This window comes from Anomaloglossus baeobatrachus, chromosome 1 (assembly GCF_048569485.1).
Source record: "Anomaloglossus baeobatrachus isolate aAnoBae1 chromosome 1, aAnoBae1.hap1, whole genome shotgun sequence".
NCBI classification, from domain to species: Eukaryota; Metazoa; Chordata; class Amphibia; order Anura; family Aromobatidae; genus Anomaloglossus; species Anomaloglossus baeobatrachus.
The window spans coordinates 860,849,783-860,867,036 of record NC_134353.1 but is presented as its reverse complement, the minus strand read 5'-3'; the positions used below and the strand labels follow the sequence as shown (position 1 = coordinate 860,867,036).

General features: G+C 42.9%; 1 protein-coding gene across 1 annotated transcript in view; it reads right to left on the bottom strand.

Moving 5' to 3' along the window:
* Positions 1-17,254, bottom strand: part of THBS4 (thrombospondin 4) — a 102,236-nt gene that overhangs the window by 66,013 nt on the left and 18,969 nt on the right. The window contains exons 4-8 of the mRNA XM_075325819.1: positions 15,823-15,925; positions 13,061-13,143; positions 12,842-12,893; positions 9,453-9,646; positions 3,984-4,121 (exon numbers count right to left, since the gene is read on the bottom strand). Coding sequence (XP_075181934.1) covers positions 3,984-4,121; positions 9,453-9,646; positions 12,842-12,893; positions 13,061-13,143; positions 15,823-15,925 — 570 coding nt within the window. The remainder of the gene's footprint in view (positions 1-3,983; positions 4,122-9,452; positions 9,647-12,841; positions 12,894-13,060; positions 13,144-15,822; positions 15,926-17,254) is intronic.

The following is a 17,254-nucleotide window of genomic DNA, read 5'->3' as shown; positions in this document are numbered from 1 at the left end:
CACCAAGAGCACAGCTGCCATAAACATGGGTAGCAGGGCCCGAAAAGCTTCAAGCCGAGGGGCCACAACGGTCAATCAATTTGTGCACGGAGGCAGGGCTCCGGACTTACCAAGTGACACTGGTGGGAGCGGGACCTGGACGGGCTCCCCCTGTAGAGACTGCGGTTCCTAGAGTTTGGTTTACCATCTGTGTGAGTGTCTGCTTATTCCACCTGATTCAGCACCACGACTACTGCACTGAATAATCTGACCCCTGCACTCTGCTTCCCAAGGCCAAGCCACCCGTTCACCAAATCCTCACTATCCGGGGCCTTCCCTACCTGCGGAGGGACTGACACCTGGCTGCCCCACACTCCCTTCAGCAGCAGCGGTATCCCCTTTACCGCTACCCGCAGGTTGCGTCACGAACATTCATCCCCTGTAAATATCCCCTTACATTTGAAGTGGCCGCAAGCCCCCGGGTCCGAAGAACTTCGAGCCACAGCATCCCCGGATCCGAGCAGTTCGACTGCTGCTGGGGCTGCACACCAGTCCCCTACCATACAAATTGAACCAATGAGTCGAGGATGGCTTAAGAACAAAAGCACTATAGCTTTTTTTCAGCCACCATGGAAATTGAGTATGTTTTAAGTCAAGGAAAAACCCTTTCAGTCAGTATCCTCTGACCTCAGCTCTTATTGTTGGAGGTCTCTGGTTTTTTGCTCCCTTCTCCCACTTACATCTATCTGACACGGGACCTATTCCTGTCACTTCTAAGCTGGACGAGCCTGGCTAAAGCAGTTGATAGAATCCATATAAAAAGTAATCTGACTGTATATGCTTTTATACAAAATTACTTCCATTTGCTAGTGCCAGTAAAAAAATGCTTTTAGTAATATTAACCATCTAGTCTACATAGTGAGTGGGCCGGTGGCCTACTGGTAGTAGTGGCAACTTTACACATCGGATACTCTCACCTACAATATCATGTTAAGGACAAACACCAAGTTCATGGCATACAAGGACAAAAAATGCAAGAAGGATTCATCCTGCAGAACCAGAGGAAGCCAAATGTTGCTCATCAGTCTCTAGCTCTCATCTTTAAATCATACAAATGAGCCATTGCTTCCACCTAAGTAGAGCAGACAATTATTCCTCAGTCTAGTCATTTTCAATACAGGAAGCCAGCCTTAGGTACTGCAATCATATGATCGCCATGTGTCATGTCTGCTTGCTTTCCTGAAAAGTTCTCAATGTTTCAACCACAAGTTCAGCTCCATGCCGTCAATGTATTAGTTTCCCCTCACAAATATTAGCATATACTTTGGTTTTCCCATCAATTTAAAAATAATCATTCACGTTGTGTATTTTTCCTCCAGAAGGTCAAATATTTTTCAGTATATCTTTGTGTCTGCTACATTGTAAAGGGCAAAATGCTCATATATACTGACAGGCCGTAAAATTGAGCCCTAAATGTGCAGCAAAATAACCTAAGCTTTATAAAATATAGATGATGTGTGAAATTTGTCCCACTGGTAGAAAAATACTGTTGTCATAACAAGTAAAATAAATCTATGCATAACTCAGCTCTCCAATCCTTATTCCATGTGCTACAACTTCTTAGTCCTACTGAATTCTTAACAGTTTTGAGCTCTGTTCTCATTAGATTTTAGCCACATGTACATATATCTAAATGTATATGTAGGATTCTATACACTTTAAGCTGGAATCACACTTGAGAGTGACTCACGCGAGTCTCACATCACATCACCCAGCACTGCCGCCGCTCTCCGGACAGCAGCATCTCAGCTACATAGAAATACATGCTGCCGACCCGCTCCGGTAGGCCGCGCCGGGTGATGTGATGGAGAGTCACTCGCAAGTGTGACTCCAGGCTTAAAGGGGTCATCTCAAACTTTGAAGTTATCCCCTATTAATTGGATACAAGATAACTTCCTGATTGCTGGAGGTCAAACTGCTGGGTTCCCTGTGTGAATGGAGCGGAGGTCGATCATGTGCATTGTTGCTCTATTCTTTCTTATGGGAGTGCCGAATACCATCCAAGGACAGCGATAATTTCCAAACTTAAGAATATCCCTTTAAGCATGTCAGTGGAGTGCCCTTTTGATATTGTTATCATAGACTCAATCATGGGATTCCACGATACCAGAAAGAGGTAAAGAATCTAAAGATATTACTTACAGACCGGCCAACATAAATAAATTCACTACTCTGGTTCACTACTCGGATGCCATCCTTTTTAGGATACTGCCAAGGAGGCTGGATTTACTCTGGGCTGCTGATTTTCAAATGAATACAAGAGTCAACACACATATGGTTGTCTTGAGGAAGGAGTCAGATGTACACTGAAACGAGTTGACAAATAAATCTCTTTTTCCTGAGTTGAAGTAATTATTACTCCTATTAACATTTTCTGGGATTCATTCTGCGGTACCAGTGAGGATTAAAGAAATACACAGACATGTAATTTCCAATGCTCTCCAAATGATTTTAATGAGAATCAGATCATTTATAGTCCTCAAAAATATAGGCGTACCTTGCATAAAATTAGGCGTTCCTTACAAGGTAGCAAATAGTAGAATACAAAACTGCATAATAAGTAAAGACACTCCCAGCATCCAGCCAACTAAGCCACAACCCCTGAATAACTTTGTTTCAAAAGTGAAATCCCATACCCTAAGAACTTTTTGTCAGTCTTAAAGACATTAACTCCTTCCTCACTTTGACACCTGATATCTTGACTCTTGGATTCTATTGAAAATCAGCAGTGTAAATCCACCCACCATGGCAAGAGTAAAATCCATGTTAGATTCCATCTCCTTTCTGCCACAGCCAATGTACAGTAATGAGTTTGAAAATCCTCAGCAAGTCCTAAAATCTCTAGAGATCTTTTTTGGCAATATGTGAATTATATTCTAAAAACCACATTTACTTCTACTGAACTGTAGTGAGGTGTGCCATCAGAGAGAAGTGGAATATAGTTTACGTTTCTTTTTTTAACCAGTTCTATTGTGTAATGAATTTACATGTTCAAAAGGGCTTCTTTATGGATATGCACATATGAACCAATACAGCGCAGTACTGCAGCCCCACTTTCTAAAATTTGGCTGAGGGTAAAAAATTTTTAGAAGTAGTAATAGAGAAGTCAAATACTTTTAGTCTAAACAGATACAAACGTAGTCTCTTTGGCTTCTTATCAGTAAATGTAATGGTTGGGCACTACAGGTTTAGTGAAGGTGCTACAGTGGTAGTGGAAATCCACAAAAAATGTAGAAGAAAATAATCCTGGCACTCCAAGAGATCCAATCAGAAGGTCAAACATGGTCTAAACACTCATTCTTATGGTCATCACTGCAAGATAAGCTTCCTGATACAGACAAGCCATGACCAAGGTCCACAGACCGAAATGTTGGCCAATATACAGTACATATTGAACCTTTGTGCTTACCCACAAAAAAGCCATATTTGATTTACTTATTGCATCTCTTAGAGTGTTGTGGATATTTTCTTCTACCTATCAGTTGACGGGGCAACTCCAGAGCTGAGCATTTCCAGCCTCCTGTTGCCGTCGCTGACACCAAGAACAGTTGATCTGTGGTGGTGCCAGGTGTCGGACCCAAGCCAATCAGACATTGATGACCTCTCCTAAGGATACATCATCAATGTTAAAGTAGTGGACAACATGTGTAAGTGACCGCTAATGCCACACCCATTATACGAAGCAGAAGAGGGGTTGAGAAACGTTCAGTGCAGATTTGCACATGAAGGAACCGCACACTGGGCACTTACAATAGCAGCATTACGGGGAATAAAATTTGGATGCCTCGATCATGTAACCTACATAACCATGGATATCCTGTAACCATGGTTCATCCCCTTTATCCATCACCAATATAGCACTGTCAGGAGATCTGAGTGGGCAAAACTGAAGACAGGATCACTTTAAATGGTGTCTATCTTTACGTGTTGCGAGATCCTCTTACCTGTTTATTCTGCTTGGCATAACTAGCGCCAACCCCTTGTATTACCGGCCCTGTGTACCCAGGGGGGCATGCCTCACACCTGAATCCTGGCATATTGTTTATGCATCGAACTCCAGGGAAGCAAGGGTTCAATCGACACTGGAACAAAGGACAAATAAATTAAAAACATTAGGACATAGGACAGTTACATATTGTACTGTAAAGACACCAACGTGTTGGATATTTAGTTTATAGGAACACAAACTTCAAAATGCACAAAAAAATATAAATGTCCCAGTAATTCCTCTATAGTCTTATTCTTTTTGTGTTACTTCGATCCTATTTTATCTCACTGCAAAATGATAAAATTATGCTAATTAAAACCCTTGTGACCTATGGACTTAACCATTGTGAAACCTCTTTGAGATGAGAATCCAAAATTGTATTAAAAACATAGAGAAGTGGTCTTCTTAAAGGATATAGCTAAGAATCATAGTATATGCTGGAATTGAAAATTTGCTATAGACAAATCAAGGGTCTTCTTAAAATTGGTCTTTTAGGGAAGCTTTTCAGTTCCCGTACATATCAAAATCTCTGTTTGCTATCAGCTGATGGAAATATTATTCAAAGGCCAAAAACTATTTCTTCTGTCCCTCCCAAATGGGTACATGAATGCTCATGAGAATAAGGGGGTACTTTACACGTTGCGACATCGATAGCATCGGCTAGCGATGCCGAGCGTGATAGTACCCGCCCCCTTCGCACAAGAGATATGTGGTGATTGCTGCCCTAGCGAACATTATCGCTACGGCAGCTTCACACGTACATACCTGCTCGGCGACGTTGCTGTGACTGCCGAACTATCCCATCTTCAAGGGGGAGGTGCGTTCGGCGTCACAGCGACGTCACCGCGACGTCACTAATCAGCCGGCCAATAGAAGCGGAGGGCCGGAGATGAGCGGGACATAACATCCTGCCCACCTTCTCCCTTCCGCATTGCCGTCGGGACGCAGGTAAGGAGATGTTTGTCGCTCCTGCGGGTTTACACACAGCGATGTGTGGAGCTGCAGGAACGACAAACAACATCGTACCTGCGGTCGACCCGACATTATGGAAATGAACGACGCTACACAGATCATCGATTTTCGACGCTTTTGCGATCGTTTATAGTGGAACCTAGGATTTACACGTTGCGATGTCGCTACCGGCGCCGGATGTGCGTCACTAACGACGTGACCCCGACAATATTTCGGAAGCGATGTCGCAACGTGTAAAGCCCCCCTTAGAGTTTATTCTGTGACTTCATGACACAAACTGGACAGATTTTTGGCCCCTGGAAGGTAAACAATATTGTTTTGATTTATTGGGAGCAAGCAGAAATCTGGAAAATTATAAGCAATGTAAATGCACATTTGATAAAGTTGCAATACTCTTCTCTATACAATTAATGAAGGAAATGTCTGGGACTTTTGCACTGATGGCCTATTCTTCGGATAGGTCTCCAATATTTGATTAGTGTGGGTGTGATATCGGGCACCACCGCTGATCAGCTGTTCCTGGTGCCAGCTAGAAGGGCTTAGTTGAAGAGTTACACACCACAAGTTCGTCACAGTATAGTGTCTATGGCAGTGAAGTACCCGGCCATGTAGTCACTATACAGTTGATGAAGCTGGGCAGCTCCGCAACCAAGCACTTCAGGCTGGTCGCAGCAACTGATCGGCAGGTATGTCGGGTGTCACACCGCCACCACTCAGATATTGATAAAGTAGTTTTAAAAATAGGCCATTAATGTAAAGGTTTCGAACATCACCTTCAAATGGATTCTGTATGTAGGATCAACCCTACAAAGCCATCTATATAGGCATGTTGGCTGTAGAAAAATGAATCAAATGATGCCTTCAGGGACAGTCTAGTGCAGAGGACAATATGGCTACATTACTACAAGACGGGCACAATATGGGCACATTACTGCAAGATGGGCACATTACTGCAAGATGGGGACAATATGGGCACATCATTACAAGATGGGGACAATATGGGCACATTACTACAAGGGCACAATATGGGCACATTACTACAAGGGCATAATATGGGCACATTACTATAAGATGGGCACAATATGAGCACATTACTACAAGGGCAGAATATGGGCACATTACTACAAGATGGGGACAGTATGGGCACATTACTACAAGGGCACAATATGGGCACATTACTACAAAGGGATGATATGGGCACATTACTACAAGATGGGGACAAGATGGGCACATTACTACAAGATGGGGACAATATGGGCACATTACTACAAGGGCACAATATGGGCACATTACTACATGATGGGGACAATATGGGCCCATTACTACAAGATGGGGACAATTGGGCACATTACTACAAGATGGGCAAAATACGGACATTTTATTAAAAGGGCACAATATGGGCACATTACTACAAGATGGGGACAATATGGGTACATTACTATAAGGGCACAATATGGGCACATTACTGCAAGATGGACACAATATGGGCACATTACTAAAAGATGGGCACAATATTGGCGCATTACTGCTAGATGGGCACAATATGGGCACATTACTACAAGATGGGCACAATACGGGCACATTACTGCAAGATGGGCACAATATGGACACATTACTACAAGATGAGGACAATATGGCTACATTACTGCAAGATGGGCACAATATGGGCACATTACTTCAAGATGCGCACAATATGAGCATATTACTACAAGATGGGGACAGTATGGGCACATTACTACAAGATGAGGACAGTATGGGCACATTACTACAAGGGCACAATATGGGCACATTACTACATAGGGACAATATGGGCACATTACTGCAAGAGGGGCACAATATGGGCACATTACTTTAGGATGGCACAATATGGGCATATTACTTCAAGGGCACAATATGGGCACATTACTGCAAGATGGGTACAATATGGGCACATTACTACAAGATGGGGACAGTTGGGCACATTACTACAAGATGGGCAAAATATTGACATTTTATTACAAGGACACAATATGGGCACATTACTACAAGATGGGGACAATATGGGCACATTACTACAAGGGCACAATATGGGCACATTACTGCAAGGGCATAATATGGGCACATTACAAGATGGGGACAATATGGGCACATTACTGCAAGATGGGCAAAATACGGACATTTTATTACAAGGGCACAATATGGGCACATTACTACAAGATGGGGACAATATGGGCACATTACTGCAAGATGGACACAATATGGGCACATTACTAAAAGATGGGCACAATATTGGCGCATTACTGCTAGATGGGCACAATATGGGCACATTACTACAAAATGGGCACAATATGGGCACATTACTACAAGATGGGCACAATACGGGCACATTACTGCAAGATGGGCACAATATGGACACATTACTACAAGATGAGGACAATATGGCTACATTACTGCAAGATGGGCACAATATGGGCACATTACTTCAAGATGCGCACAATATGAGCACATTACAACAAAATGGGGACAGTATGGGCACATTACTACAAGATGAGGACAGTATGGGCACATTACTACAAGGGCACAATATGGACACATTACTACAAAGGGACAATATGGGCACATTACTGCTAGATGGGCACAATATGGGCACATTACTTTAGGATGGGCACAATATGGGCATATTACTACAAGGGCACAATATGGGCACATTACTTCAAGGGCACAATATGGGCACATTACTGCAAGATGGGTACAATATGGGCACATTACTACAAGATGGGGACAGTTGGGCACATTACTACAAGATGGGCAAAATATGGACATTTTATCACAAGGGCACAATATGGGCACATTACTACAAGATGGGGACAATATGGGCACATTACTACAGGGGCACAATATGGGCACATTACTACAAGGGCAAAATATGGGCACATTACTACAAGATGGGGAATATGTGGGCACATTACTACAAGTGCACAATATGGGCACAATCCTGCAAGATGGGGACAATATGGGCACATTACTATAAGGGCACAATATAGGCACATTACTTAAAGGGCACAATATGGGCACATTACTACAAGGGCACAATATGAGCACATTACTACAAGATGGTAACATTACTAAAAGATGAGGACCAGGATGGAAATATAACTACAAAATGTTGGCCAAAATTACTATATGGTAGTAATTGTAAAACGTTGGTACTTACAAGAAGGGGATGAAATGTAAAAAAAGAACCACCCAAAAAAAAACACAAAATGGCACTGGGTCCAGCAAAGCAGCAAAGACTGCGGCCCCCAAATCATTATTTTTCCGTGTGCGGCCCTTATACTCAGCCGAGTTTGAGACCCCCTGGTCTAGGGCATCCATTTTGAAAAGGACAGCTGTGACTAGCTTTGTCAGGATGAGTCTTTGGGGTTAACAAGGGCCATTGAAGTCAATAGGGCCTTTCTAGGGTAAAAACAAAACTATTTTTTCTGAGGAACAGGAGCCATTTGGACATGAATTGATATGGACCTCAAAATGAGTGAGATTGTTTCAATTTTATATTACCCTATATTTTCCTACTAATATATAGGCATATAGATCTGGGTTTTTCTGTAGGATGACATAAAATATTGACTCATACCAATATTAATTGAGGTCTTTAGCAATATGGACCACCTCTGTAAAACTGACCACAGTCAGGAAGAATTATGATACATATGTCCTGCTACAAGTAGTTTTGAATATTTTTTAAACATGTGTTTGCTTTCTTTATTTTGTGTGTGTTCTTCCTCTATTTATACCTAATGGACAGATGGTTTTTAAGATTATGTCTTTTTGAGGGATTGTGGCATGAACTATTTTTAAAGAAGCCTCCCATCAAGTTTTTATCTTCTTAATATATTGCAATCATTATATTATATAGCACTGTGTATTTGCAGTTACCCATTTTGTCCAGTAAATTCTTCTCTTTTCTCTGCTCTATTTAGAAACAGGAAGTCTCTTGTCCTTGCAAGAGTAAACCCCTCTTCCACTCCTGCCCAGCTGCTTCGCTCTTCCCCTGTACCATTGACTTTTGTATTGTATTGATTCATGACTTATGCAGGGAAAACAGACTTCCTGTTTCTACATAGATCTTGGAAGGATTCAGCTAGTCAGTTTTTAATCATGAGATGTCATTACCTTAATGGAAAACAGAAGAATTAACTGGGTAAAAACACAAAATAAGCAATTGTAAGTTCACAGTGCTATATAATATGGTGACTGCAATATATTAAGAGGATAAAAACTTTAACGGGAGTGCTTCTTTAAGCTATTATTAAAGGTTATGTTTTACTTACACTCGCACTTTGCTATAAGCTATCTCATAAATAGTGAATAGAATAGAATAGGCTCTTGACAGTATATGGAGATTATTGCTTCTCCATTCCTTTTAATCTGTGCTTTGTATCCTATCATTACAAATCCATCTCAGATTTAATACCTCATCTACATCAGTACAAATTACGCCATTGCCAGTGTAACCTTCAGGGCACGGTCCGCACTGAAACCCATTTCCTGTATCTGTGCATTTTACACCCCGGAAACATGATGTTGCATCACATCGTCGCTTTGGAGGTGTAGTAGGCTGTGGAGGTTTCGGAGCTGGTGTTGGATATGGATAGTCTGGAGTTAAACCTTTATTGAAAGAAAAAATATGTTCTAAAAAAAATTAAAATAGAAAAGACCACATAAAAGTAAAAAAATGCTTAGAAGTTACAAAATCACTTTGGGTGTGTGTATACAGTGTCTTTTTCAGGCGGACAACGTACCACACAAAGTAGTAACAAACAACATTTCCTATATACAGTATATACTTTATGTCAGCATAATTTTTCAAATGGCCTTTTATTTCATTAGGATGTTAGAAGGGTTAAAATTTTGCCGCAGTTTTTCATCTTTTTCAAGGAAATTTCCAATCCAATTTTTTACATACCCATTCAGTTTCTAAGTGAATTTGAGGGGTCTATATATTGTGGGAAAACCCCAAGAAGTGATACCATTTTAAAAAATGCACCCCTCAAATTATTCTAAACTGCAGTTAGGGAATTTGTTAATCCTTCATATCCTACACAGGAATTAAAGTAAAGTGAATTTAAAAATTACATATTTCCACTTAAATATTGCTTTAGTTGTGATTTTTTTTCATTTTCATAAGAGGTAATAGAAAAAAAATAGACCCCATAATTTGTTACGGAATTTTGTCCCGAATGTGTGGCAATATCCTATATTTGGTCAAAAACTGCTGTTTGGGTGCAAGGTGGGACTCAGAAGAGAAGAAGGCTGTATTTGGCTGGAATAGAATTAGAAACATACTGTCTCATTTGCAGAGTTCCTGAGGTAACAAAAAGCAGAAACCCCCACAAGTGACCCCATTTTGGAAACTAAACTGCTCGAACAATTCATCTATGGGTGTGTTGAGCATTTTGAACCCACAGGTGCTTTGCTGAACTCGATAACATTTGGGAGTGATCATGAAAATTATATTTTTTCCAGTAAAATGTTTTAGCCCCAAATTTATAATATTCACAAGGAGTAATGGGAGAAAATAGATTCAATAATTTGTTACACATTTTTTTCCAAACAAGCAAATATCCCAAAAGTGGTCAAATACTGCAGCAAAATCCTTAGATAGGTGACTCCATTTTGGAAACTATAACATTTTAATGGTAATTATTATTTTTTATTACGTACAATTTTTTTTCAGTTACATAAAGGTTAATCAGTGAAGCTGGACCCCACAATTTCTTCCAAATGTGGTGGTGCTGTATATATCGTCAGAAACAACTATTTGGCCACATGATAGGACTGAGAAGGTAGGAACGCTATTTAGCTTTCAGAGTGCAGATTTTGCTAAAATAGTCTGCAGAAAACTGGAGCCCAGAAGGCGGCAGAACAGCAGAAAACCCCTCAAAGTGATTTTATTAATTACACCTCTCATTTAATTCATCCATGAATACAGTAGCTATTGTGATGAGGCAGGTGCTTTCACTTTGTAAGGCCTCTTTCACACATCCGTGCATTACATACACGTGTGTGATGGTCTGTAGGGAAGGTACATAAGGCTATCCATGTGTCCATGTGCTAGCAGTTTGACATCTGGATAGCCCATGGACAGCATGAACTGGTATACTTACCTGTCTCTGGGGTTGCTTTTACTGCCAGGTCCGTGGTCAGTGTAGTAAATATGCATGAGCTTAATGAGCGAGACCCGGAAGTAACAGCAGAGGCAGAGACAGCAGCGTTGGAGACAGGTAACTATTAATTTTTTATTTTTTTTAAGTGACATGTGTTTTCTATAGTACATGTCACACTGATCACATCAGTGTGTGGTCCGTCTGACATCTGTGCTGTCGGCAGATAATGGACACGCCGTGAAAAGCTCTCGGACACATGTGTACTCCAGACAGACACATGGTCCGTGTTAAAACATGGATGTGTGAGTAAACCCATTGAGGCGTACTAACATGCTAATAAATGCGCAGCGACGCTGGACATACCTCACTCTTGATGGCGGCAGGCCACTGCGCATCATCCAGAGTCCTCTGCACTTCTGGTCATGTGCACTATACTTCACTGAAGTCATGAAGCGTACACCCGGCATCAGTTTGATGTGCATGACTGGAAGATAAAAGGACTCCGGATCTTGTGCAGTGCGCATCCATCCTCCGCTGGCTGCCATTATGAATGAGGTATGTGCGGCAAAGCTGCGCATTCACTAGCATGTTAGTACTCCCACAGGGGAGTGCTAGTGTGGCGCCCTGGACTAGCCAGGTCGTCACAGGTACTACAACACACACCCCCACCCTGAGACAGGCACATCAGCCAGACACAAAATCCTTGTTGCCTCCCTCCAGGGGCTGATGTCCACACCAGGTGGGGTGGAGCCAGGCGGTTGGCCCCACCCACTGAGGAGTTCACAGTCCTGGAGGCAGGAAAGGAAGTCAGATCAGTTAGGGAAGTGGAAGTGAGAGGAGCGAAGTGAGGAGCAGACTGACAGTGTCCGGGTGTGTGGCCCGAGCACCAAGAGCAAGGTTGGCAGACGGTGGTGGCCGTCTGCAGGAGAGGCAGATCAACGCGGAACCGTAGGACCGGGGACGGGCGGTGGCCTGCCGGTACCGAACCGGGGAGCGAAGTGAAGCCAGCACACACAGGCAGGGTCTACGGACCCCGACCAGGCTTGGAGTCGCCATTAGAGGTCAAATCCATCAGTGACCGGAACCCCAGGGGTTTCCTAACAGCCAAGACCCGATTGAAGGCAACCGTCCGACCAGCAAAAGGAAATACAGCTACCGCCACAGCTAGAGTTCCCAGGGCCAGAGCCTGCGGGCAAAAGGGCTCCTCCGGCACATATATACGCTGGGGAGCGGGTTACCGGTGGGAATCCATCGTGACCGAACATACACAAAGGTGCAGGGAAAGGCAGCCACCACTAACCGTCCAGGAGAAGCCACAGCAGCCGGCTGCGGGACCCGTCCATCCAGCCGTTTGGTTTACCAGAGACTTTGCGTACCTTTGTTGCTGAGTGAGTACTACCGTGCCGTCTGGCACCGCACTGCGCAGTCCAAACGACCCTGCACCCATCCAACCCTGCCTCCCCGTCATCTCACCGGGCCCCGGGACCACCAACCCCTACCCACGGAGGGGGAAAACAACATCCCAGCTGCTCCCTGCCATCACTCCCGGGATCCCCGTCACCATCAGCGGCATTTGCTGAGGGCTTTTTCAGGCAGTTTTCAGAAAGGACCTTCTCCAAACTTCCCTGAAAAAAATGTTGTGTGAACATTACCCTTTAAATAAGCTTTTATGTTTTTTTACTTAAAATGTACTTACCACAAGCCTGACATTCTGAGACTGTGTTCCTCAAAAACATTGTCTCTTTCACCTTTAAAATATAGAATAATCATTTAAAACAGTTTCCATGTTTGCTGTTCTATTCAAATAATAGTATAATGAATTTATGTTATGTTTCATGGATTTTCTATAATTTCAGCATATCATCTTTATCACAGTATTCATATTGTCTTTAAACATTACTAATTTGTCAGGTACCTGTTGTCTCACAACATCCCTGAGTTCTCCGAGTAGTTGGTTGAGTTGAGAGATTTGACCCACGAGCTGCCTGCTGACATCCCCTGCACAAAACATATCTACACGTTACAAGTAACTTAGAGATTTAAAGAGTAACTATCAGTTACATATTTTTCCTATTAATCAATAGTATAAGAGAATTAGGAAATTGCTTTTAAGGGTTTGTTACAGAGATAAGAAAACGTGATCTCCACTGTATGTGTGCTGTGCATGGAAGACATTGTGTCATGCATCGGTCTCTGGACTTGATCCGGTGATTTCTACCTGCGTGGTCAGTTTCCTTCTCTGCTGAGCTACAGCCTACTTAGTCGCTGTCCACATGCCGATGGTTCTTTTATCTTTGGTTTGCTGCCACTCAGGTGTTCTCACTTTTCTATTTGGTCTGTCCTATCACAGCTTGGGTGGGGCTTTTTATAGCCATCTTGCACCAGCCTTCTCTGCTGGCTATATTTTCAAGGTGGATTTATTCTAAAAAGCTCCAGTCCTGTAGATAAGGGATTTTGCCTATTAAGCAGAGACCAGTATTGTTGTTTCTCTATGTTTTATCATTTGCCTTCCCTACACCTTTCTTCTGTTTTAAGTTGGTAGGAGGTTACCCTTGTTTGCAATTATTATTCTCCTTTTTCCCCTTGTGCATATGTTTTAAGTTGCTCACCTTGGGTTCCCATCTACCCCTTCACACTTTCCTAACTTTGGTTAGTTGTGTGTAGCTACCTCCCCTCTGGTTCCTCAGGAAGTACAAGAAACAACTCGATGGCTTTTAAGGGAGCCAGAGCTGAGCTGTGGTATTTAGATCAGTGGCTAGGGATTTTCTAGTCTGTGCAAGAACCAGCAGGGTGTGAGAGTGGCTATAGTGTGGTAGGCTTTATTTCTCCTTGTACCCGTGCTTGAGTAAGAACGTGCATAAGACATTCTAGTATCTATTTCTCACCAATTCTGGCGCTCAGGGAAGTGAAAAAACTTAAGCCTAATGAAGGACAAAAATGGTAAAATGGACAGCTATAAGTCATATAATGAACAGTAATAGAGTCAGAGTCATTCCTCATGCAGACACATATGAATGACAGCTAATGCCAAAAAGTCACCCAAACTGATGAAGTATATTTTCAGGGAAGACAGTTGTGCTGACTTTGTAAAAACTACCATATAAAGATGTAATTACTTCAAATATTAAAGGACCTTATTCACATTAGATCAACGTCGACTAAGCACATCAATACTGGAATGATCAGCTAGCTCTAATGTGTATACAGGCCTCCTGGCTCTTCCCTGCAACAACGTTTTGGGGGGAGAAAGTATCCGACACAGTGGATTTCAAACGGTGGTCTTTGGGAGATATGCTGCTGCCAGAAAAGTGTGGCAGACGCTCTCACTGAGAGAGCAGGAGTGCTTAGAAGAGTGGAGCATGTATGGGGGAGAGATGGCTGTTGAGCAAGATAGTTGTCAATTGAGCAATCTTTAGGCCAACAGCTGTCTAAGGTGTATTGGGGGCTTAAGTCTTGTTACATGGAGGAAATGCTGTATTAAAGAAATAATTCTCTTTGTGGTCCAGTATAACTGACATTGTTCAAATAGCAAAGAATGCAGACAGGGTTAACTCAAGTGATAATGCTGTGTGTGGTACCTTATCAAGTATTATAGTATACAAATAGCACAAATACACATAGAAAAGCCAAGAAATAATAGAAAAAACATTGTGTGAGACTGGGGATAAAACCATCAGGGTCAGTGGTGCCCCTCGAAGTAGTGAAAGACCATGGGCAACCAACGTGATTAAAATATCATCTTAATTAGAAGACGCCAAGCTGAACACCTAACCAGACTCTTAATCAGGGGTTCATGGGACTATACAGCATAATTCTTGATTCTCTGCATCCAATACATATGCAATAAATAAATAAAGGTAATATAATTGTTTTTAGCTTCCCGGTTGTCCTCTTTCTCTGAATACAGACGACAAACATGCACTTGTGTAGTCTGGTCCTGTAATTACGTGTTAAGGCCACTTTACACGCTGCGATATCGGTACCGATATCGCTAGCGTGGGTACCCGCCCCCATCGGTTGTGCGACATGGGCAAATCGCTGCCCATGGCGCACAACTTCGCCCAGACCCGTCACACTACTTATCTGCCCTGCGACGTCGCTGTGACCAGCGAAACGCCTCCTTTCTAAGGGGGCGGTTCGTTCAGCGTCACAGCGACGTCACAGCTGCGTCACTGAATCGCCGCCCAATAGAAGTGGAGGGGCGGAGATGAGCGGGACGAACATTCCGCCCACCTCCTTCCTTCCACATTGCGGGCGGGAGGCAGGTAAGGAGAGGTTCCTTGTTCCTGCAATGTTACACGTACTGATGTGTGCTGCCGCAGGAACGAGGTACAACTTCGTTACTGCTGCAGCAACAATATTAGAGAATGGACCCCCATGTCACCGATGAGCGATTTTGCACGTTTTTGCAACGATGCAAAATCGCTCATAGGTGTCACGCAACGGCATGGCTAAAGCGACCGGATGTGCGTCACAAATTCCGTGACCCCAACGAGATCGCTTGAGCGATGTCGCAGCGTGCAAAGCGGCCTTTACTCTTCCATCCGCCTCTGTCTTAGATTTGGGGTCAGAGGTAGTATACATATAGTAGGGTTGTCTGGGCAAATAATATAGTCATCAAGTTGTTTGTATTTTAACTGATGGGGATAGCACCAAAGCGTATTTATCAAAACCCACCTGCATATTGTCCGGGTTCGCTCTGCTGCATGAAGCACTCCTGTATTGATGCTACTTGCGTGAGAGAACCACCCAGTACCAACTTCAGTTCATCCATAGAATCCTGCAGATACAACCACAAATGTAATATATTAGTTACTAATGAAGGAAGATATGTAACCGGTTTAGAAAAAAAAACCAGCGAAGACGAAAATAAAAAATGTATGTATAAGGGTGAACAGGCTACTTTCAATTGTCAGGTCAGGAAATAAGTGAAACATTATCTCCCTTTACAGAACAAGTAAACCTCTAGAATTTACAGGTATTGGAAGAAAATTGATTATTTTAGAGTGGAAGACACAGCTGTACGTATGAAATATACAGAACACAAGACTGAAAATCTTTCAATCTATTGCATCTACTGGATATATATTATTTCTTAAATTTTTGCTTGAAAGTGGCTAGAAACGGGCAAAATTTTGCCATTCAATCGTTTTGTTGCTTTGTATTTTTAAGTTTAGAATAAAAGCTTTTTTCATAAAGAGAACAGTTCTGGTGTTTCAGAAATAGACTCTATGGGTGTAATGCCGGCGACCCTGCATGCTTCCTCTCCCCCCTTCCGGCAAGGACGCCGATTAACTCACCACTGCGATCCCCCTGCTGCTCTACCTGTTTGTCAGGAGCTGCACACGCTCCTATCTGGGCCATATAGGTCTCCAGATATGTCCTATAGGGTATGTCCATGTGTAAGACGGTGCTGGGCCCCTGTGCGGGTGTGTGGGCCCTCAAGACATGGATTGACATATAAAACAATAATGTACATAATGTTCATGTGTGTAATGTGTTTATGCTTTACTTACAAATGTGGCCACCTAATTCCTGGTGTTAGATACTGTTTCTTAGCAAGATATTGGAGGTTACCTAGTGACAGGAACAGTGAGACAGCAAACAGTTAGGAGCCATGGGACGTCCTACAGAAGTGGTGGCCAGCCGTAGGAAATAGGCTGACCCCATCTCAGTTTAGTTAGTTAAACGTTGAGTAAAAAGAGTGAAGAACGAGTAGTGAACAAGCCAGCTGAACACCAGAGGTCGACAGACGAGGTGGCTGTGGCAAGGCCCAAAACCAGTATTAGAGACTCAAATGCAGGACGGGACAACAAAGTACCCCTTTTTCCACCATAGTGAGTACCAGAGTCTAACCCGTACAACCCAAGTAGTGACTATTTCCAGCAGTATCAGTTCTATAGCGAATTCCTGACATAGACTTGGGTGAACAGGTCAACACAGAGAAAACTCAGTAGATGAGCTTTGTCCAATGGAGGTTGGTAACTGCTAGCAGGAGTGGGACCGTTAGGGATGGAGGCGATCATGGCCATGCGTGACACCATGACTTTACTGAGTGGAACCCTGGTGTTAGGCAGTGAGGTTGAAGACAACCGAGCAACAGCCATAG